Source organism: Alternaria ventricosa, assembly GCF_023758065.1.
Source record: "Alternaria ventricosa strain BMP 2768 chromosome Unknown scaffold_24, whole genome shotgun sequence".
In the NCBI taxonomy this organism is placed as follows: Eukaryota; Fungi; Ascomycota; class Dothideomycetes; order Pleosporales; family Pleosporaceae; genus Alternaria; species Alternaria ventricosa.
The window spans coordinates 132633-154534 of NW_026055704.1; the positions used below are offsets into that span (position 1 = coordinate 132633).

The window sequence follows — 21902 nt, forward strand, 5'->3', positions numbered from 1 at the left end:
GACGAGGCGTTTGTGTGGAGTCTAGCTGCCACTTGCTGCAGCCAACTTCGCGCCGTGACAACGGCCAATGCAGTAAGGTTATATCGCCCTTGCAGCAAGGCTGAGCAGTCTCTTGGAATGACGTCGAACGACAAACGTCATTGTCTGTTGCTATGTGAACGTTTCAACCGGGGCAGTCGCGATGATTCTGGCGCGCATGCTTCTGTCATGGGGACTCGACCCGTCGTTTCCTCACTTCCACCCATCAATTGGGTACACGCAACGACCCAACTCGAGACATGCGCAGCTCTTGATTGAATACTGTCTGGTCTGCTTTGCGATTAGTAGGGCTACACAGACAGGGGGATACTCTTACAGCGCTTTGCAGCCAGACTTCCGCCATGCCATAAAAGACCTTTCGTAACCTGACGGAGCGGCGCGCTGTTGCACACCTGTAACCTGCGCGACGAGCCGGCGCAGTGCAGCCATTGCCGGTTGTAACTCTGTAGATCACGGTTTTGAGATGGATGCGCGAAGCTCGACGCAATACCGTTGGGAGTGCGCCCTCATGCGAGATATCTTTGGTGACTCAACTGGTGGAGCTGCACCTTCTTTGGCGAGATCACCGGGGTAAACGATATTTGCCCATCTGCAGCGGTAATGCAGACGCAAGGGGCAAGTCGGAAGCCTGTGGCCTGACCAGCCTTTCCGAGTAATATCAGCAACGTCACTTTCATACAAGCAAAAGCGCGTTAGGAGCAATTCGTTTGCGAGGCGTCTCTCTAAAGACACTCAAATCCAAAAGTGAGGTACACATTGAAACTGAGCCAGCCGGTGATTCCAAAGTAGTGAGAGAGACGATCCCAGCCGGCATCGTGTTTGGACTCCACTCCCCAGGTGCTATGCAGGACTAAATGGCGTGTGGGTGATACAAACTTCACGAATGGAGGGTTTCCCGCTTCCTCGCGTGGTGCGTAGGCGCAAGCGCACTGATTACCGTGTCGCATTTGTTGCGAAGCAGCTATCCGATCGGCTGTCCGGCTCTTGATGCGGCTGTTGTTGGTCTCGTGGCAGTGCCGACACGGTGAGAGAACATCTGCCAGTGCCTAGAATTACCAGGTGGGTGATGCGTCCAGGGTCCATGTTTGGTGGCGTCCTGCAACGCGATGGCTGGCCGATCCCGCTCAGCATGCCTGCCTGTAAGGTCATTTCAGGAGTCGTGCATGTCGTACGCCGGGCAAATATGCACCTCTCTCCTCCAGGGCTGCACTTCTCGCCAAACCCGTCACTCTGTACTGAGCGGCCTGAGAGATGCTTCGTTGCGACTCTTCCAACGTTACCCAGCTCAACCTCGGACCTGGATTCCGGATCCTCTCGCTACCGTCATCGCAGAGAGGAAGAAACGGGGCGGATCGGCTGTCGCTACAAGCATCCGCGGGGTGACACAAAGAGCAGATGAGGAAGAACGCGGCTTCGTATAAGACTCCCCAGGATCTACTGCGTCTCGCGACACTGCGTTTTCCTCAAGGGTTCGAGCGGATGCCCCGCATGCTGAGGTTGTAGCGGTGAGTGACTGGCTGTGGTCATCCTGCCATGGAGGTTTTCAGCATGCGACGCGCGACCAGGTAAATCCAGAAGTTGATACTTAGCCGGAACTGCTGTGCAAACCTTTATCGTACGCATGCCGGCAGTGTCTATTATAATGAGACGTGCCTGCACCTCTGAGCAATGAAGGCTTGCCACGCAGTGCTCCGAGTAGGCGTCCTAGACATTGGGGGCCGCAACTCGAGCTTGTGATAGTGAAGATTCTTCGTCGATTATCGCGGCGCAGTTGATGGGTGGGAACGGCAGATGGCGAAACTATTTTGAAGCAGTCCGTATGCATGCGCGGCGTTGATGCTTATAGACGAGGTTTATGGGAGCCATCCCCGCGGCAGGCACCGCGGGCTCACGTGCATCGACCAATCATGGCCGGACCCTGCCCGTGTGCACTAGCGCACGTTTTGCCTACCACAGCAGCGCACCACAGCATTAGGCTGCGGTCGCTCAACATCTTTCTGCTACATGTCACAATCAGCTGAGTGGGAGGTGAAGCATAATAGTTTGATATTTATGATTGATCAAATGAGCTGGTCCACACCGCAGGCTATGTAAAATGGTGAGTGGTTACATAACTGTACATGTCCATCCAGGCTTCAGATTCGGAGCCAATATACTCCAATGCGAAAGGTTTTCGTCAGATCAAACGCCATCGCTCACACCATCCTACCGTGTAAATGCATGCTCAAAAAGCTCGTTCTAAAATAATGTCCCCAATCCTTGACGCATCATGACCAGACGTCTTCTTGATACTGATTCGACGCCCTCATGGCCTTGACGATCTCCTCGCCCTTTGTCTCCGGCACGTTCCTGTACTTGGAGATGATTTTTCCGAGAAGCGTGTTTACCTCGCGGGCCATATGCGCGGCGTCACCGCAGACGTAGAAATAGGCCTTTTGCTCGAGCAGCTTGTTCACTTCTTCGCCGGCTTCCTCGAGTTTGTTCTGTACATAGACCTTCTTAGGACCGTCTCGCGAGAAAGCAGTGTGCATCTCGAACTTGTCGCCCATGTCTGCTTGGTATTGCTGCAAATTGTGTTAGTCTGGAATGAGTGATTGATGCGGCATCTTGAGACTTACCTTCCACTCGTCGGCATACATGAAGTCCTCTTCTTGCTTTCGGCATCCGAAAAATAGAATCGTCTTTCCGACATTCTGACCAGACTTTGCCTGTGCAGCTCTTTCTTGAACGAAACCACGGAAGGGTGCGACACCAGTACCAGGTCCGACCATGATGATAGGCTTGGAAGGATCTGAAGGAAGCTTAAAGTTGGAGTGGCGGACGTGGACGGGGACGTGAATACCATCGTACTTGTTGCGAGGACCGGTGATAGTGTAGTTCAGGCCGTGAGGATCCGGGTTGAGGTCACCGTGTTGCTTCTGCTTCAAGGCCAAGAGGTAGTTGGTAGTGACGCCCTTCAAAGCGTATGGTGCGCCGGGCTTCTCGATAGACTCGACAATAGCAGTGATGGAGATTTTGTCTTTCTGGACTAGAGACGACGAGGAGATGGAGTAGTAACGAGGTTGGATCTTGACCATGGTTTCGAACAGGAACGAGAATGGGATCTTGTCCCATGTCGCGCCCTTTCCGGTGATCTCGAGAAGCTGGCCCAGGTTGAGGTGGCGGTCGGTGACTTGCTCCCTGAAGTAGTCCTTGTCGCTACCGAGTTTCGCGATCTCAGCCTTGATATCGTCGTTTGGCGCAAACTGTGCAATGACAGAGACAAGTTGACGCGACACGGCGGCGTTGATCTCAATGTGGAAGCGGACGGCGGCATCGTACGTAGTTGGCGACGGAAATGGAACTTTGGCGGTGGGGTCGAGACCTCTGACTGAAATAACCGTGTGGCGCTTGTCTTCCTTGCCGAGAACCTTGAACAGCCTGTCGACTTCTCTGCCAGCGTTGTTGGGCCAGATGGCGATGTGATCACCGGTAGTGTATGACAGATTGGATCCAGCGATGCTGATTTCCATGTGTAGGCAGTTTCGGTTGGGGGAGTTGAAGAGTTCGGCGGATTCGACGATCGGGGCGATGAAGGGGTTGTTGGCGTTGAAGGGACCCTTTTGGTTGCCCTCAAGGTGGTTCTTGTTGGGCTCGCCGAGGTAAACAGTGTCGTCTTCGGGGGATAGCTCTGGCTTCTCGTTGACTTCGAAAACGGGCTCGTACATGGCTTCGCGCTCCTCCAGGCCCATCTTCTCAGCGACAGCAGCCCACATGGGCTCCTTCCAGGCGAGGAAGTCCTCTTCCATGGTGCCAGCGCCATCGTCGCCCTCGCCAGCAGCACCCAGTCTGGTGGCACCGAGCCTCGTCAAGTACTTGTCGACGTTGCGGACCATGGAGTTGTAGTGTTCATATGTGTTGTTTCCGAGACCGAATGCGACGTAGTTGAGCTTGTTGAGGGGCTTGTCGTCGATGCTGCCGCCCTCGGAGAAGCTGACATCTTCAGAGCCGATAAACTCGTAGAACTCGACGGCGTTGTCGGTGGGCTCGCCCTCGCCATAGGTGGCCAGCACGAACACAGCGAGCTTGTCTTCGGGGAAGGTGTCTAGGTTTTCGAAATCGTACTCCTCCAGATCTGCCACCATGGTCTTGAGGCCGAATCGCGAATGGCCCTCCTTGGATATGCGGGAGGCATAGTCCTCTGCCGTGCCCGTCTGGCTACCGTAGAAGACGACGCAGTTCTTGTCCGTCTCGTCCATCTTCTCTATTATGTTGCGCGACTTGCCCGCCTTTGCAGCGCCATTGGCCGTGGCCATGGAGCTGCCGTAGGGGTCTCCATAGACGCCCCAGTAGGTGCCCTTGGTGAAGTAGGCTACGGTGCCGACCAGGAGTGCGGCCAGCACGATAAGGTCCAAGGTGTCGAGTTGTGCCATGGTGCTGGGAGGGGCGTTAGCAGAGTCGGCGGAAGAATGAGGGGCTGGCTGACATGGACACAGTAGTAGGTTGCCGTCCGGAAGGGGATTGGAAACGACACGGTAATATTTGTATGCGGCTTCGCAACGGAGGATCGGAATGGCAAGTGGCCGTGCGTCTCAACTCAATCTTATCAAGATCTGGCCACGGAGCCGCAAGCAGGCTGTTGAGACAGCACACCAAACGATAATCTCGCCTTTAGACTCTACGCATCTCTGACCGCTTCCTCGACACGGGTAAAGTGGCCAAAAGTGGTGCCGTCACTGACTGGCAGGCGCCCATCGGAAGCCGAAGCGTTCCGCAGCCATTCCGCTGGGGCTGCTCAGAAACAACGGCGGGCCTCAGGTGAGACCCTGACTTTCCCGACCCTCGCCGCCTTTCCGTCATGGCTACCAAGAACCCCGCCAGCACTTCGGTACCTTTGTGGGGCACACTGCGGCCACAAACACGACGACCTCGTGCGAATCACGGCAGATGGAGGCATCGAATCTACAGAGCACCAGCGTCAAGCCGGCGGCAAGAAGATGCAACATGCACGCGACAGTCGCGCAAGGCTGGGCGATGGTAGAGACAATAAGCATGTGATAGCGGACTCCAGAGCGGGAAGCTTTCCCGTCCTGACCATAGATGCACAGTTCGATCTAAAGGAGAGTTTTGCGGTTGATTGCGCAAAGATGACGAGGCGTCTTGCCCAGTGCTCAAATGCTGTCAGCAGTCTTCCTGGGTGTTCCTGGTATCGTGTCATGGATGCTTCACACACCAAACCGTGGACTAAGCGAAGCTTGGGAGTGCATATATGCGCAGCCAGAGCAGGTGCAGGTGGGCAGTAGTAATTGAGGTAAAGAGGCGCCTATCCCGATGCGGATATCGAAGTCTTGTCATCACTGCGCGTTTAAGATGCTGCAACTCCCACGTCTACAATCTTGCATCTCCAGCCTTACTGCACGTGTGCCATAATGAGTCAGCGTACTGTTCTCATGTACGAACAGACATGTGCATATTGAACGATAGATAACAGATGACGAAGCATCGCGTACGGCATTTACCAAACCTCTTCCTCTGATTAAGGTCAGCTGAGCACTATCTAGGTATCTACGATAGAAGTGCACGTTATCGGGTACCTCTCAAGCACTCGGTATACTGACACAGAAGGAACCCCTCAGCTCTCATCACTATCGATAACTTGCCATGCCCAGCTCCCAGAAAGGCAGACCACGTGGGACTGAACAATCTCCAGGCTCGGATCGATCTCCAGAGCCGTGTTGATGCCGGGCGCCATGGATGATCGTTGGCTCGAATCAGGCTAGACGGCGGCTAGTCAGGCACAGGGCACGTCTACTTACCCATTTCATCCACCTCGAGACATCCATGACAGCCGTCGCGACCCTTTAACGGCGCCCTCTACGTCTTGAGCCTTGAAAGACGGGCTGCAGTATTCTCCGCGCGCCACGGAAGATGCTGCACGCGAAGCCTGCGGCATGTGTGAGTAGCCTTTCCCTAGCCCCAGCCAGGCCCGTCGTCATCCAGCTGTGAAACGCACTCCCCACGCGGCCTGGAGTTTGACAGTGCCGGCTCCTCAGGTGCCATGGCGACAAAGCCTTATCTTGACGTCGACGCCTCTCCGCGCTGCCTCAGAACTGTGCTGACCCCTGTGCCTTGCCCAATGCAGCTGCTTTCCCTCTCCTGCAAGCTCGACCAGCTGCTGGGAATGTGTCGCACCATATAGAGCACCCCTCGTCGGCCTCGCGTGAGCCCAGCCAGACCCGCGGGCGTGCGCTGACTGCCTCGTCACGAACCATTGCCTCGCGCTCCCAGACGCCCGCCGTTAAGGCTGCCAGCAGCAATTCGAGCCCCGACCGCACCCTGACGACGCTCGAGCGCAAACCCTCGGGCTCGTACGCCCACAACCGCAACACGTCCATCGTCCACGGCATCCAGCACTCGCGCAACACCAGCTTCGTCAACTCCCCCGCCACCAGCCCGCTGAGCCCCCAGATCATCGCCGCCGCCGCCGGGGCAACCCTCGATGGAGCCCTCATGTCGCAGGAATCAATAGCCGACGCCTTCGCCGCCAACGGCATGCAGCCTGGCGCAGGCACGGGGAACGTCTATGCCGGCGTGGGGCCCCAGGCGGCATCGAGCGATGGAAGCATTCCTCACCGCAAGCCTGAACGGGCGCCGAGTGCCAGATCCGCGCGAAAGGGCCACAACCACCATCGCTCCCAGTCGCGCCACCCGCCGCATCCCCACGAACTCAAGACGGTTGGCGAATATGCCCTGCACCACCTCTTCAACTCCTTCATCAGCCAGGCCGAGCAGAAGATCAACCAGTGCATGACGGAGAGAGGCCAGCCCGAGGCCCGGGTAGAGGGTGTCTGTGGACCTGGTGTAGACCCCACCTTCGACCAGCTCATCGCGGCCCTAGGCCATATTGCGCGCCATAAGCCAAAACCGCTCATAGACACCATCATGCTATGGCGCAAAGCCAAGAGTGAGGAGGCGTCCAAACAGCGCACTCACCTGCTTACAGCCCGACAAGCCAACCCAGGGCTACAACTCCATCCTGCGCTATCTCGACGTAATACTGAACCGGTCCAACAACTGGATAATCCATCCGCAGCCTCTGTGGCATCTGGCCCCGACCACATCGTCGCTCTGCAGCAGACTGTCACGCAAGCCGAACAGCGATCGACCGTCTCAACCTACATCCTTTGCCGCGTCCTGATCGAGATCATGACCCAAACCGACCTCCAGAACTTGACTTTTGAGATGGCCGACCGTCTCCTTGGTCTTTTCTACGGCCAGCTCAGCACGGTGGACCCTGACCTCGTGGACATTTCCCCCCTCAACCTCGCCAATTGGACCATCTACAGCCAACTGCTCGGTGTGCTAAGTGGCCTCATTTTTGAGCAAGTGCAAGATAAGTTCATCACCGACCTGAAGACCGTCGATGGTCACTTGGCTATCAAGAATCAGTACAACCGAGATCATGAGGCAAAAGGCGCCTTGCTCATTCGCGCTCTGAGGCACCTGCAAGTGAAATCTTATCCTGAAGACACTTGGGACCGGACATGTGATTTTATGCTCTCCATGGCCAAGCTTTTCACCAGTGCCCACGGACAGCCGGTCAAATATGCGTACTGCCAAGTCCTGAGGGAACTATTACTACGCATCACCTCCAAAGCGACCATTGAACTCAACGCACCTAGATGGAAGACCGTGATCGACATGATGAAGCAGCGCGCTGCCATACTGCTGGGCAAGCCGAAACACTGGCACGAAGCCTTCCCACTTATGGCAGCTATTCTATGTGCTTCTCCGACCGAAACCTTTCTCTCTCAATGGCTTGCGCTCGCCTTGTCTACTCAGCCACGACTCAAAGAGCGCGCGACCAGAGCCATCGCCCTTCGAGGCATCTGTCGGCTAGTGTGGACTTACATATACAGGCGGGGAACCGAAGCGCCAAACGTCGCCGTTCGCCGATTGGAAGAAATCATACGGATGGTGTTCCAGCCCGGAAGGCGATCGTACCTATCAACTGAGCCCGCCATCGCTGAACCCTTGATACAACTGACGCGCATTATTGGCTACAAGTACCAAGACCTTTGCTTCAAGACTATCATCTTTCCCCTGCTCAACTCCGAAATGTTTTTATCAGGCCGAGAATTGCGCGTTGAAAACCTAGAGCCTGACCGTATGGTCATTGGTATCCGTTCGTTTCTGGCCATCATGGCTGATCTCGAAAACACAGAGCAGCCGCCTTTCCCACTTACGTTCGACTACGATCCAAATGCGGTATCGAACGAGCTCCCTGCTCTTCCTTCTAGTCCGCGGCCTTTACAGCCTCTGCCCATAAAGTCAAGTCTTCTCAAGGAAGAGCGTCTGTCGCGTCCTGTGAACTTCTCTGGTTTCGCCGAAGTGGCCAAGGAGTACTATATTCGCTTCTGTAAGATCTTGGGAGAGATCACCATCATTTGCGACAACGCATTCGGAGGCCAGGCCGTACTCGACGAAAAATTCTCATCGCAAACACCAAAGACGCCCATGGCAGCAGCCTTCAGTTTCGCTCCTCGTGAAGACTACATGACCACTACGGATCCGCGACAAGGGTTCTATGACCTCTTGCATGTCGCGGTTCAGGCTTTACCCCGCTGTCTGTCTCCACATATACCATTCAATTCACTGGTAAATCTGCTGTGCACCGGGACAGCTCACGTACAGGGGAACATCGCTGTATCATCCGCTCAATCACTCAAGTCTATAGCCCGACAGTCACATGCACAGCAAGTCACGATTGGCTTTGCACGTTTCATTTTCAATTTCGACGACCGTTATGCTACCATGTCTGATGGTGGCATGCTTGGGGCTGGGCACATTGAGAACACCTTGAAACTCTACGTGGAGCTACTAGAGATATGGATTGAAGAGATCAAGCGCAAAACACGCAAAGCAGCATTGGATACGCCAGATGACGGTTCTGGTAATCGCGCGGCTCTTCTTGATCTGTCTTCAGTTTGGGCGCACGTTGACGAGGTTGAGTCCCACGGTCTCTTCTTCTTATGCTCGCCTTCACGTCGCGTTCGCTCATACGCTGTTACCGTGCTTCGCCTCATAACTGAATTCGACACGGCTCTGGGAGGCTCCAATACACGTGTCATCCGGGTAATGGAGGGCAGTCCCCAGAGAGTGCTCGACATCAGCGATGAAAAGTTGTCGTTGGCTGAGCGCAGTCGATTGCAACGCGGCATGCGCAAGAGCAATGTGCAGAGTACCCTTGTTGAGCTTTGTGGTAGCGACGTGCCGTACGACGCTACGTTATGGTTCAAGATCTTCCCAAATCTGGTTCGAATCAGCTTTGAGGTGTGTCCTTTCGCCGTGACTCTCACTCGTGACATAGTCTGCGCGAGACTTGCACAGATGTATCGCACTCTATCATCCCTAGCTGAGGGCCAGCGCTCTACGCCGTATTCGCCCTTCGAGCCCGGAAGTAGCAAGCTCAGCGGCCGCCTTGCTTCCACATCACCAGAAGTCGTCATCGAACAGTGGAAGTTGTACCTCATATTCGCCTTCACGACATTGACAAGTCTCGGCCCGACGGCCACATCAGCTACGCAAGGAAACCACTCGCGTAAGAGCTCAAAATCTTCACAGATAAGCACGAACAAGCAACATACTGCTACCGAGTTGTTTTCCAAAGTCCTTCCGTTCCTGTCAGTGGACAATGTCGCCATCCGAGATGCTGCGGTCATCGGCCTCGGTTCCGTCAACCTCAACCTTTACCGTACACTGCTCGAATCGCTTCAAGGGATCGTGGCCGCTTGCTCTGAGGAGGCAAAGATGCGCTTGGGCAATCACAACCGGACGATCAGCAGCCCCCGCCCAATCAACTATCGGACTGACCATCTTCGGACTGAGATTACACACGTGTACAAGCTGACCTCACAGCAATTTCTCAAACTCCCTGAGGCCCACAATGACGAATGGATAATCAACAACCTCATGAACTACACCAAGGATCTGAGAATATTCCTAAGTGATACGGAAGTTCAACTCGAAGCGCGCTATCAGAAGCTACGTACGCACTATTGTGGCCTGGTGGAGGTTCTGTTTGAGGGCATCAACAAAACCAGTGATCCTTTGCATTGGATGCCTTTCCAAGCCCGAAAAGCTGCATTTACATTGATGGAAGAGTGGTGCGGCTATGCGGCAAACCAGTCTCAGATCCGCCAGCGTGAAGAACAGATGCGCCGTTCCATGCTTGATCGAGAGGTAGACAAAAACAACAAAGGCAACGCTACTGCGGCTCTCGAGATCGAAAAACGCGATCTTCGAACCGCAGCTCTGAGTGCCATGGCGGCGTTGTGCGGTGGGCCTGTCAGTATCACCACTGACAGCAAAGTTCTTCTTCAATTCGATGTCATCCGCATGCTCTCGTGGATCCAGAGCATCTTCGAAACTCCGAGCGACCGGACACACGCGATTGGTCGCCGTGCACTCACCAACCTCATACTGCACAACCGCGAGCATCCATACTTGCTGGACAAGGCAATCGAGATGTGCTACCTCGCAGTTTCTGGCAAAGCTTTGGAAAGCTACTTCGAAGTTGTCACGCAAGTCCTCACACAACACGAGGATTACACGTTGCCATTCTGGAAAGTACTCAGCGCCGGCCTTTACACTCTTGGACATGAGAACAGCGAAATACGCACCAAGTCAACGCGATTGCTCCGAACACTTGAAGCTCGCGAGGGCAAGAATTCGAAGCTGCAAGATCTTGATATCAGCATTTCTGACAAGACTGTTGCTGTCTACAAGCTGGCACAATTTGAGACGTCACGGAGACTTGCCAAGCAGCATGCTGAACTCGCCTTCCTGGTCTTCTCGCAATTTTCCTACTACTTCAAAGATCTCAAGCCTGATCACAAGCGCAATATGGTCGCCGCTATGCTTCCATGGGTGCAATCCGTCGAACTCCAAGTAAACCCGGATGGAGGGCCGACTGCTAACTCTTACATGCTGCTTGTCAACCTCTTTGAAATCACTTACAGGTCCGGCAACGTACTGCACAATGAGATTCAGGCGCTCTGGCAAGCTCTAGCAACGGGGCCGTACGGTGGAAATGTTCAGTTAATCTTGAACTTCATCATCAATCTTTGCCTAGACAAGCGGGAACAAAACTACGTCGACTACTCTAAGCAGATCGTAGTCCATCTATCCAGTACCCCTGCAGGGCTGAAGGTGGTCGAGTTCTTGCTCCTACAGATCAACCCGCGGTCTATGGTAAGCGAAAAGCGCGAACCTATGCCACCACCACCAGACGCCGTCAATCTCCCATACTTGGCCGATCTCACCCAGGTCCTACCAAGTAGCAACAAACAGGTAAGCATAAAGTAGAACTTGGAATGAACTACGCTAATGTTCGTAGTCTGGCTTCGCTCTGGGACAGGTTTGCCTCATCCTGTTGGTTGACCTCATGGTATCTCCAGTTGAGGTGGCCAAGGAGCACATTCCTTTGCTTCTACAGGTGGTCTTGGTTCTTTGGGATCATTATACTTCTGTAGTTCAGGACCAGTCTCGCGAGATGCTTGTGCATTTGATTCACGAGCTAGTCATCTCCAAGATTGAGGACGATACGCCAGGCATCAACAAAAGATCGATCGAAGATTTCATTGAGGGCATTCGACAACATGATCCCAAAGTGGTATGGAGTTACGACGACAAGAATGGTAAAGACGTTACAGATTCAACGTTCAAGGTTCCCGAGCCGATGGAGTATGTTGCTGGCGAAGTCATGAGATTCTTTTCGTTCGCGTACCCTGGACTTAGGGAAGCTTGGGGGCGAGTCGCACTGAATTGGGCCACGTCCTGTCCGGTCCGACATATTGCGTGTCGATCATTCCAGCTCTTCCGCTGCATCCTAAGCTCGCTCGATCAGCAGATGCTATCCGACATGCTTGCAAGACTTTCCAACACCATATCAGACGAGGAGAGCGATATACAGACATTCTCTATGGAGATACTTACGACGTTGCGAACGATCATCGAAGCACTAGCACCGGATGACCTCATACAGTACCCTCAATTGTTCTGGACCACTTGCGCATGCTTGGATACCATACACGAAGGCGAGTTCATGGAGAGTCTGTTGATGCTAGACAAGTTCCTCGACAAGCTTGATCTGGGTGACGAAGAGGTGCTGGCGATCCTGGAAGAAAGTTGCCCAGATAAATGGGAAGGCAAATTCGAAGGCCTTGCTCAACTGACGTACAAGGGTATCCGGTCGAGTACGTGTTTGGACCGATCTTTGCGAATCCTGGAGAGATTGGTGGTCCTACCTCCCAGCCGCATCGTGGGCGACGATAGCCGGCTAATGTACACCATTCTCGCGAATCTGCCAAGATTCCTACGATCGTTCGACTCTACAGCAAAAGATTCTAGTGTTCGAGCCACCGCCGAAGTGCTTGCAAAGGTTGCTGATCAGCACTACCAGTGCACATCGCTTTCCGAAGCCTTGACAGCCTTCGCAATGAAGAGGTATCGTCAAGAGAAGGACTTCCTCGCACAGACAATGTCCGCTATCCGCTCAACATTCTTCCCAGAACATGAGTTCGGCAGCCTCGTGTTCCTGCTCGGTCTCTTGATGAACAACATCGATTGGATGAAGATCAACACAATGGAAGTGCTCTGCGTCCTATTACCCGAGATCGATATGCGCAAGCCGGAGATGGCCTCCAAAGGATCCGATCTTTTTTCGCCTCTTCTACGACTACTACAGAGTGCGTATTGCCCTCAAGCTCTGAGGGTTCTGGACTTCGTCATCAACCTCAACATGACTAGTACTCTTACGCCGTTCGACAAGCAGCATATTCGTATGAGTATGGCGGGTTCTCACTCCACCAGAGGGTACAAGAAACAGTTCGAGAAAACGCAGTCATTGTACGGTATCCCTGAAGAAAGCGGCTGGTCAATTCCGATCCCCGCTTTGCACTCGCAGTTGACGAGGGCCAACGTCCACGCGGTTTTCTACACCTGCGGAAATTTCGGGGAGATGAACGTGCCAGACACCGAAACACCCAAAGTAGAGTTCCGCCAGGAAGAATTCCCGTTCAGCCCCTTATCCGACTACCACCGAACAGCGACCATGACTTCAGAAGATACTCGGGGCGATAGTCACATCGGTGAACTGGTCATGAAACTAGACAGCTTGGACGACTTCTTTGAGGATGATGACGACGCCGAGACATTGACAGACCTACCAAACTTCTCGTCTTCAGGGCGCTATGCGAATGGATCGTTTGCTCACGATATGCGTGAGAATCTATACGATCAGCAAACGGCGCCTATCCTGCACAAATCTCTTACGCGGAACGCGTCCGTGACATCGTTTCAGTCGGGGTTCATCTCTGATGTCAAGCTCTCCCCGGCTAGGGACCCCGGTGTCATGACCCCGGGCGCTTTCAGCTCTTTTGCCAACTCTTCTTCGAGTACCTTACCCCCAACAAGCCACCCCCGCCCTGGTCTGCATTCCCGATCAGTAACGTCACCATCCGCTCCAAACCAACCACAGCGCATTTCACCTTCGCTCTCGTCCACCACTCTCGACGAACAAAACGAGCCGTTCTCCGACGACGAATACTCGGCTGGTCGTTCGAACAGCACAGACAAAGCCGGGACTTTTAGTCTGGAGAACATCATCAAACCCGTCGCTCACGATACGCGAAGTCGCTTTAGGAGTGGCATGCGGCGACTGACTGGCGGCGGCGGAGACAACAAAGAAGGTGCCAAGACAAGAGATGCGATCAAACTGGCATTACAAAAGAGTCCCCAGGTGCCAAAGGTACCTGACATCTACCTGGTGAATCCCAAGAGCGCGGATCTGTAGGATGGGCCAGAAGAAAGAAGTAAAGAGTACATAAGATAGGTACTCCAGGATACGAGTGCCAAGTATATACATGGGGTAATGTGTTTATTTGTACAAAGGAGAAGGACGAAATGGACCCGATACCACGGCGTAATACTGGGATGGATGGTGTTTTCGTACGAAGGAAAGGATGATTTATTGCATGTGTGTGGGAGGACGTCCAAAAGATACCAAACGCTCTTTTTCTTTTTAGCTGTTTTGCCAGCTCGCGAGATACCATAGTGCCTACAATACGATTAGAATGCTCATGTACTATTTCATATCCGCTCGTTCTTTAGTTCACAGCATCCTGCATGGCCAATCGTCGGGCATCCTAGTTGTATGCTTATAGCTGCCTCGTACCCCGGTGGTGGTGAAACATCGATGTCGAGTTCGCCGCTCTCGAGTCTATGCTCGATCGCTTCACATCTTCGATTATTACACTTTAGCCAGCCTGTTGTTGGAACGGGCAAGTTGTGGTCTCGATACCAGGGTCGTTCTACCGCTGTCATCCAGTGTATCGGCCCTCCATTGTTGATAAATTCCTCCCGCTTCTCTCGGTCTACATCATCGCCCACCTCACCTACGAATAGAGGCGCGATACTCTGCACTCCTGTGGGTGCATAACTCGGTACTACGGCTATGGTGGCGCTGAGTGAGGATAGGATTGTGGAAGTTATACGTGCGAATATGCTCTCTTCAGGCTCAGTAGACGGAGTCGACGTAATAGATGTGGGGAAGATGGGTGTGCACTGCCATTCTGGATGGTCGCGCACGACTTGGGTAAATGATGATGTAGTTAGCCAGCCGCGTTCCTGGTAGCACAGCGCGATGGAGGACTGCGTTGTGCGGATTACGACTGGGCCTGCTGGATGGTGGATGTAGGTGAGCATTGTTGTAGGGGTGGTGTGCGTGCGGGCATGAGGAGCGCGAGCTTTGGCAAGTGCTTGCAGCGGACATGATGTGTGGACTCTGTGAAGAGGGGGAGCGTATAACGAGCAATGTGAAGAGATCGGAGATCGTGGATCGTGGCAATCTACGAGATCGTGAAATGTGCCGAAACACTGCGCTGGACGTGTGTAGTAGCCATGGGGCGCGTGCGAATAAGCTTCTGCGCTTTAGACACGAATGTTGTTCGTGCCATTGCGTTGAGGTCGCCCCATATCCAGGTCGAACACAGAAACATGACAGCCCTATCGTGGCAGCCTCTTCCCTGATAAGATTGAAAATGTGATGCAGCGATTCAAGAGGCATGTCAAGGATGCCATGCGAGTCCGTGCGGTCGATGCTAATGATCTAACAGCCCTAAATCGCGTGGCATTCCAAATTCCACGCCGAACTTCTAGAAGCCGGTAACTTTCGCAATCCCAGGAACGATTGTAACTTTCGCAATCCCGAAAAAGATCGTTGTGTTACACGCACGCTGGAAGATGCATTAGTCGCGACATGAGGACGATCGTGGCTGACTGGTTGTCGCACCTCAATCCGGTAGACGCGGGGAAGGAGGCTGAGGAGCCATCTCCGGATTCGTCGCGCGAGAAGAATAGATAGCGCCATGGGTACCCTGCAGCCCTGTTAGAAGCTGAAAGTTTAGCGCACGCAGTAACGTCTAACACATGGCAGCTGGGCAGCTCCCATCTCCTATTCGCCTCTCAGACAAGCACGCCATTTCAGCACTGTCGCTATGTCAGACCGACATTTGGTTTAACGTGCTATCGTGCACGCTCAGCCAACCTCCAATTTGGGCTTCTATCGTGGCGCGCGCACCCAGCTGCGGCCGTTGCGTGTTCAGCTACTGTCGTGATGGCCGTTTGAGAGCCCAAAGATAGGTCTGCGCTGTGTGCTGAAACGCCTCACTTCACCGAGCGCTCTGACCATGACGCCTTGACATGCCGGCCGCACTGCGCTGCAGTGGTGTCGTGGGGATGTCAAACACGCTGTCTGTGTGAGAGTATGAAACAAAACAGATTTTTTTTGGCCTTTTCTAAAGTCTTCATCTTTTGTCCAGCTTTGTATAAAGACGGTCGTTCCGATACAGACATTGCAATCATCATCTCAAACTTGTCTTAAATATGTCGACCGTATCTCAAGGCGCAAAGGTTTACCTTATCCACACTACGCAACATAATCGCCCTTTTTTGACGACTGTACCTTTCATAGCCCGTGATTTCGCTGCATGGGGGCACCGTGTCGATCACCACCCCGCAGAGTCGGCATACATCACTGAGATTCGATCCCGCGAGGATGTGGAACATGCGAACCGCAAGGACCGCGGTGGAAGCCGGAGGACGAAGCTGATGGAAATATGGGCAACCGAAGCCGTCCGCAGAAAACGAAGACAACGAGGAGGACCCCGTGGCATTGAGATCGAAATGTCGATGGCGAATGGCGGCTTCGGACCGCAAGATGCCAGGGTGAAGAAGGCGGGTGATCTGGTACAGGATGTCATTGATGGCGTGGCTTCATTTGGTTAGTATGCACTATAAACCCCGATACGGTCATATGACACGCGAAGTAGTACTAACAAACTACAAGAAGCCAGATACACAGCAACACCAATTCGGCAGAACACATCACCAGGATCTCCCCCTACCATCGTCACAACATACACACGCCATCTCTTCGCCATTAGGTACACACCGAACGCACCTCTCCCATCATGGTCGAACCCCGACATCACGTACGCAGACCAAGTCGTCCTGGAGTTCCACGACTACGAAGAGATCCGAAGAGAAGATCTCGTCCACGCGATAAACAGCGCGATTGGCAAGAACGAAGGTAGAATGGGCAAAGTGGAAAGATGTCCAAGGACAGGCATGAAGCGAGTGATTCTATGGGTTGACGTCGCAGATGTCTTCTTCGGAGACGTAGTACAAGACGAACGCAATGTGGAAGACAGAGATCCTGTGCCGAAATACGAGAGGGGAGAAAGGCCGCCGGTGTATGCCGAAGAGAGATAGGCAGTCCAAACATATGATACCCAATGCATGCTTACCCATCTTCACACCAACCTGCTTCCAACCCTCTGACCTTATACCCCCCCGCTATCTAATCATACACCACCTCTCCCCGTCGTGGACCACCCCGTTGGCTTCTCGCTCCCTCCACCATCAGCCCTTGCATGTTCCTGACCCGCACCTCGGCCATGTACTCTTGTTGTTCTGCGGTCATATGTCTGAACTCATTAGGGTTTCTTCGGAATCCAAACGTCTTGTGTATGGCGTAGCCCATGCAGACGAGCAGGCCCGCGCCGAAGAGGATGAGGAGGATGATGGCGCCTTCGGGGATCGCGTAGCCGGCGTCGCGCTTCGTGAGGGGAGAGGCGGTTGCGGTGGTGAGGAGCGCGAAGAGGAGGATTGCGGTTGTGATTGGGGAGGCCATGGCTTGGATGGAGCTGGACGTAGTTGCTGGGGGTTTCGATGAGAGTGTGGATGCGGTGGATGGTGGGTAGCGTTTCGATCTCTGTCACTCTGGATGGGATATCGGACGTGTGACAACGGTGAAGGAACCAAACAGAGGTAGAAGAAACGACGGAGCGGGGATGTAGAGTGCCCCCAGATGGCTGTGTTTGTTTCCCTGAAGATGCTAACAAAAAATAGATGAAGTGCCGTCCAGTATGACCTCGGGATATCCCAAGATATGGCAGTGAGTAAGTGAGCGAGTGACTAAAAGTGAAAGTGAAAGTGAAAGAACAAAACCCTCACAGCAGGCAACAGCACTTAAACAAACAGCCGCGTAGCCCCGTTCCAAAACAATAGACTCCACCCAGACACTGCCTTGCCCTCATCCCTTCATCCTCTATTGCCGTTATCTTACATGCGCACAGGCCACACCTTCGTACATTACCTCTTCCGGGATAGCGCCCTTGCGCATCGGACGCTGGTTGGTCAACGGTGCTCAAGCGACCCACCTGACTTAGTCGTTTCCAAGGAGAAGATCCACTGTGCACGTGATTTTGCGAGCGGACCAATGAGAATGCGCGAGGCGTTTATGTGCGTGTCCTAAATTAGCGTCCACGCATGGCTTGTGGCGTTGCAGGACTTGTGTACCGCTAACAGTGACCGTGGAACATACGAGGATGCGGCTACGGCGAAGATTTCCCCTGAAATCCGTGGCGTTAACTGCACACGAACCAATAACATAACGATACAAGAGTAATGTTGATGCAACCCAATCTAGTCTATTGCAAAGAGTGTACTAAGCGAAGGCGCTAGAAACAGAAAGAAAAGGTAAGGCAAATGCAAGACACAAAGAAAAAGAGGGCCAGCCTAACCCCACCATCTCGTCAGCACCATCGGAAAATGCCACTAAGACCCCGCCTGGCAACCACCTACATCCAAAACATCGTATTATCCAGCGCCTTATTCCAAGGATTCTTCCTCTCCGCATCCGCCCCAGTCCATTTTCCCCAAACCTTCGCCGCCTCCTCCAACGCCCATTTCTTACACATCTTCACCACGTCATCCTTGTGCAGCAGCTCCATAATCTCTTCTCTCCTAGTCTTTGCCGGCCAGACTCCAGTAGACGATTTGGTCTGCTCCTTGATTGGCTTGTAGATCGACTGTCTGATCTTGCGTTGGCGGTCCTCCAGATCAGTCTTCTTCTTCTTGAGCTCTTCAGCTACATCCGTGTCGCCGTTGAGGAAAGAACGAAGGTAGATTCTGCCGCGTTCGCAGAGGCGGTCGGCGTAGTAGGCGGGTGGGGCGTAGGAGACGCCGCAGCTGGCGCGGACGTAGGTGTAGGAGAGTTGGTGGGTCTGCGTGTGGGTTAGCAACGATTTCTGTGAAGGTCTGTGGTGTGCAGTTGATGACTTACGAAGGTAGCTAGTTCTGCAACGTCCCAATCGACATCATCTTGGATGACGAAGTAGTGCGCTGGTTTCGTGGTTCCTTGTAGGCCGCTGTGGGACTGGAGGAAGAACTCCTTGAAGTACGGAGATGTGACTGATGTGTCGACGACGGTGCCAGGCTTGCAGTTTCCACCTTTGCCTTCCTTGTCTTCTTCTTTCGTGGGATAGAAGCGTGTGTGGTGGCGTTTGGTGACGATGATAGAGGTGAGTTTTAAGTCCCCTTTCCACTTCTTCTCTTTCTTGACTTTCTCAAAAGCGCTCTTGATGGCGCGCACTTCTTGCTCAACGACCTTGCCGAACTGACCTTCGCTCACGCCGTCTCGGTAGTATACCATTTTCGTAGGTAGCTTCAGTCGTGGTTTGGGTGTAGGGGCGTTCTTGGGCTTAATAGGGTAGTCATAGTAGGCTCGTAGACGCTCCACTGTCATTGATTCGACCTCTTGAATGATCTGTCAGGGTTAGCTAAAGCGATGCGAGTTGGTCAAGGTTTCTCTTGCTTACCTCGCGGTCTGTTCTATCCGGGTTTTGGAGGCGCATGGATCCAAGGAACTTGCCACCATATTCGTCCACGGACCCAACAAGCGCGGCAATGGAAGGGCAACCATCGATGGAGACTAGCGATGGATGTGTGACATCGGCACCAAGAAGCATGGTATCCTTGAGTCGATGCTGAAGCGACTGCTCGAAGTGTGCCACGCTATCACCAGCTGAGTGGTTGATGCCTTCGCATTTCAGATTGACCTTCATCATGACGTTGCCGAGGTATTGTTCAACCTTTGCAGCATCTGCGAAGACTTTGGGTTCAGTGATGCACACCGCGTGGAGTCCAAATTCGCGGTCCGCTAGATCTTTGAAGAACTGATAGGCCTGTCTGTCTGGCTTTGGGAGCAAGAGAACAACGATCTTCTTGCGTCCCTCATTGAATGTCTCCTTGACGTACCGGAGAGCTTGATGCAGCTGGTCAAATTCGAAGTTCAGTAAGTCTCGTCGTGTTACCAAAAACTTGCTGTCCTTGTTGTTGCCGCCAATGTTGTACCGTTGCAGTAGCTCTTTCAAAGTTGCTTGGAGAGTACTGGTCTCTGATGTGGTAAGCAGATACACCTGAACACCAGCACTTACCGTAGGGCCGGACTCGAGAAATTCGCAATCCTTTAATGTCCAACGGGGTGTTTCGCCAAATTTGCCTTTACCCACGTGTTCGTTGTAGAGATCTTTCTTCTTATTAGCACCGTATATGATGGAAGGATAACGCATAGTGGTGCTGTCGATGTTCAGAAGTTCGGGAACGATAGTGAGGGGTTGGCAATCAGCCTAGAATAAGGTTAGTCGGGATAGCAGGACGTATTGGTTCTTAACTTACGAATGTCACGCTGTCTGAACCAAGAGCTTGCTTGATCTTGAGAAAGTCGAAGACATTCTCGATCAGTGGAACACCTTCTTTAGGTGTCAGAGCCGCTCGCTTCAGCATAGTGTCGGTAAGGTGGTCAGGGACGGGGCGACGATAGATCTGGTGGCGAAGAATCTGAAGTTTACCAGCAGCAAACCACTCTTTGTCGCTTGGAGTACCAAGATTGATACCGGGAAGGGCGCCTGTTTCGTTTTTGAACTCTTTGGGGTAGGCTAACGTGGTTAACACACCGTCAAAATAGTAGAAAGGTATAGCTTACCCTCTTTCAAGTACTTCAGTACTTCTTTTTTCTTCGTACTTCCGTCGGGCATCTTCTTATCGAACTTAAGATCTTTGAGGGGAGTCTCTCTACTTGTACCCGAGACGGTCTTTTCTCGTCCTGAGACATCGTTCCAGTCTCGTTGACGACCTTTCGGGTCCTTTCCGCGGCCGTATCTAATCTCGACTCGTAGAGCATTGAGTGCCGCCCACCTAGCCCTCTCGTTGGAAAAGGTCTCGGTATCTTTGAGGAACTCGTCGACAGTCTGGGAGCGATAGAAAGCACTGGTTCCATAGTTGACATTGAGAACGATGCCAGCTTGGAGAGGCTTGATGGTGTAGAAATATCCTTGCATTGTCATAAGAGATGGTGAGAGATACTGTTTTCTGCCAGTGACGAAGAACTTGTTTGCGCCGATGCGTATGACCTCGTCAGTGTTCAAGCTCTTTGATATCAGAATATTCAGGGCCTTGACCTCGACGCTGGAGTCCCAGAGGTGAGACTTGTCCATGTGACCGCCAACATACTCACGTAGCTTGCTGAAGTCAACTTCACGAAGAAACTTCAACTTGAGCTCGCGATCTACACTGGTGCCGTCGCGACGTCCGTCCGGTATCTTGTGAGGGCCCGTGAATTTCTCGTCGTCTTCTTGATCATGCAGTTTCTTCCAGGAAATGATGGTGGAGATGTTGTCCGTAGCGAGAGAATCTTTGTTGTTCCGCAAAATGTCCACACGGTCCATCATGGCACGAACGAGCTTTTCCAGTTTCTTCTTGTTCTGTCCGACAGGAAGATCCAGGATCTGGTATTCGTAGAAGGTCGTCTTCTCGTCGATGCCAATCTTGAAGAAGTTGGTTGTGACCTCAGTCTTGACACCATCAGTGATGGTTCCGCATGAGCCTTTCTGCTGGGGATATTGCGACAGGATTCTTGACTCGCCCTTTTTCAGAGCTTCCTCCTTCTGATCAACTGCCCGAAGTGCCTCGGCTTTTTCTTCCTCGGTAACGTCGGGTTCGGTTTGCGCGTCTTGGGCTGGGGCTGAGGCTTGTCCGCTTTGCTCTTCTGCCGGCTCGGAGGAGTCTGGAACCTGGGCGGCCGGTGCCTCCTGCTCTGGGGGAACTCTAAGCTGTTCGGAAGTCTGTGAGAGAATGCGACCGCGCTTTTGTAGTATACCGATGTAGGACCTCGCGTAAACGACATCCTTCTGAGGCGTGATGTTCTTGTTGATCCAAGCCATAGACGACACTGGGTTTTTGATCTTCGGGCAGAGCCAGGCATGCGCTTTGCCGTCTTTCTCAGGATGCCGCTCCCCACACAAGATGCATGGGTCGTCATCCATGTGATCTTCGATGAGTCGCATCTGTTCCGGCGTGAGTAAGTCCTCGATCTTCTTCGTTTTCGGGGCCATGCTGGCTTATGCGAGAAGGCTGTTTGTACTTTTGTCGAAGAAACTCTAAATATCGAATGCTAGGGGTAAAGAAGATTGACCAAGGCT

General features: G+C 53.1%; 4 protein-coding genes across 4 annotated transcripts; 2 read left to right on the forward strand and 2 right to left on the reverse strand.

Annotated features, from left to right (window-relative positions):
• Positions 1-2306: 2306 nt before the first annotated feature.
• Positions 2307-4451, reverse strand: J4E93_009759 (uncharacterized protein; the record flags this gene model as incomplete). The annotated part of the gene is made up of 2 exons (XM_049347648.1): positions 2307-2603; positions 2658-4451. The coding sequence occupies 2 exons, from the start codon at positions 4449-4451 to the stop codon at positions 2307-2309; spliced, it is 2091 nt and encodes a 696-aa protein (XP_049195149.1).
• Positions 4452-5447: 996 nt separating this feature from the next.
• J4E93_009760 (uncharacterized protein) lies at positions 5448-13873 on the forward strand (the record flags this gene model as incomplete). The annotated part of the gene is made up of 3 exons (XM_049347649.1): positions 5448-5451; positions 6161-11370; positions 11417-13873. The coding sequence occupies 3 exons, from the start codon at positions 5448-5450 to the stop codon at positions 13871-13873; spliced, it is 7671 nt and encodes a 2556-aa protein (XP_049195150.1).
• A 2090-nt stretch (positions 13874-15963) lies between these two features.
• On the forward strand, positions 15964-16851 carry J4E93_009761 (uncharacterized protein; the record flags this gene model as incomplete). Its single annotated transcript, XM_049347650.1, has 2 exons — positions 15964-16360; positions 16427-16851. 2 exons carry the CDS (start codon positions 15964-15966, stop codon positions 16849-16851), a joined length of 822 nt encoding a protein of 273 aa, XP_049195151.1.
• Positions 16852-18221: 1370 nt separating this feature from the next.
• Positions 18222-21815, reverse strand: J4E93_009762 (uncharacterized protein; the record flags this gene model as incomplete). Its single annotated transcript, XM_049347651.1, has 5 exons — positions 18222-18647; positions 18707-19189; positions 19242-20051; positions 20101-20360; positions 20408-21815. The coding sequence occupies 5 exons, from the start codon at positions 21813-21815 to the stop codon at positions 18222-18224; spliced, it is 3387 nt and encodes a 1128-aa protein (XP_049195152.1).
• Between the last annotated feature and the right edge of the window lie 87 nt (positions 21816-21902).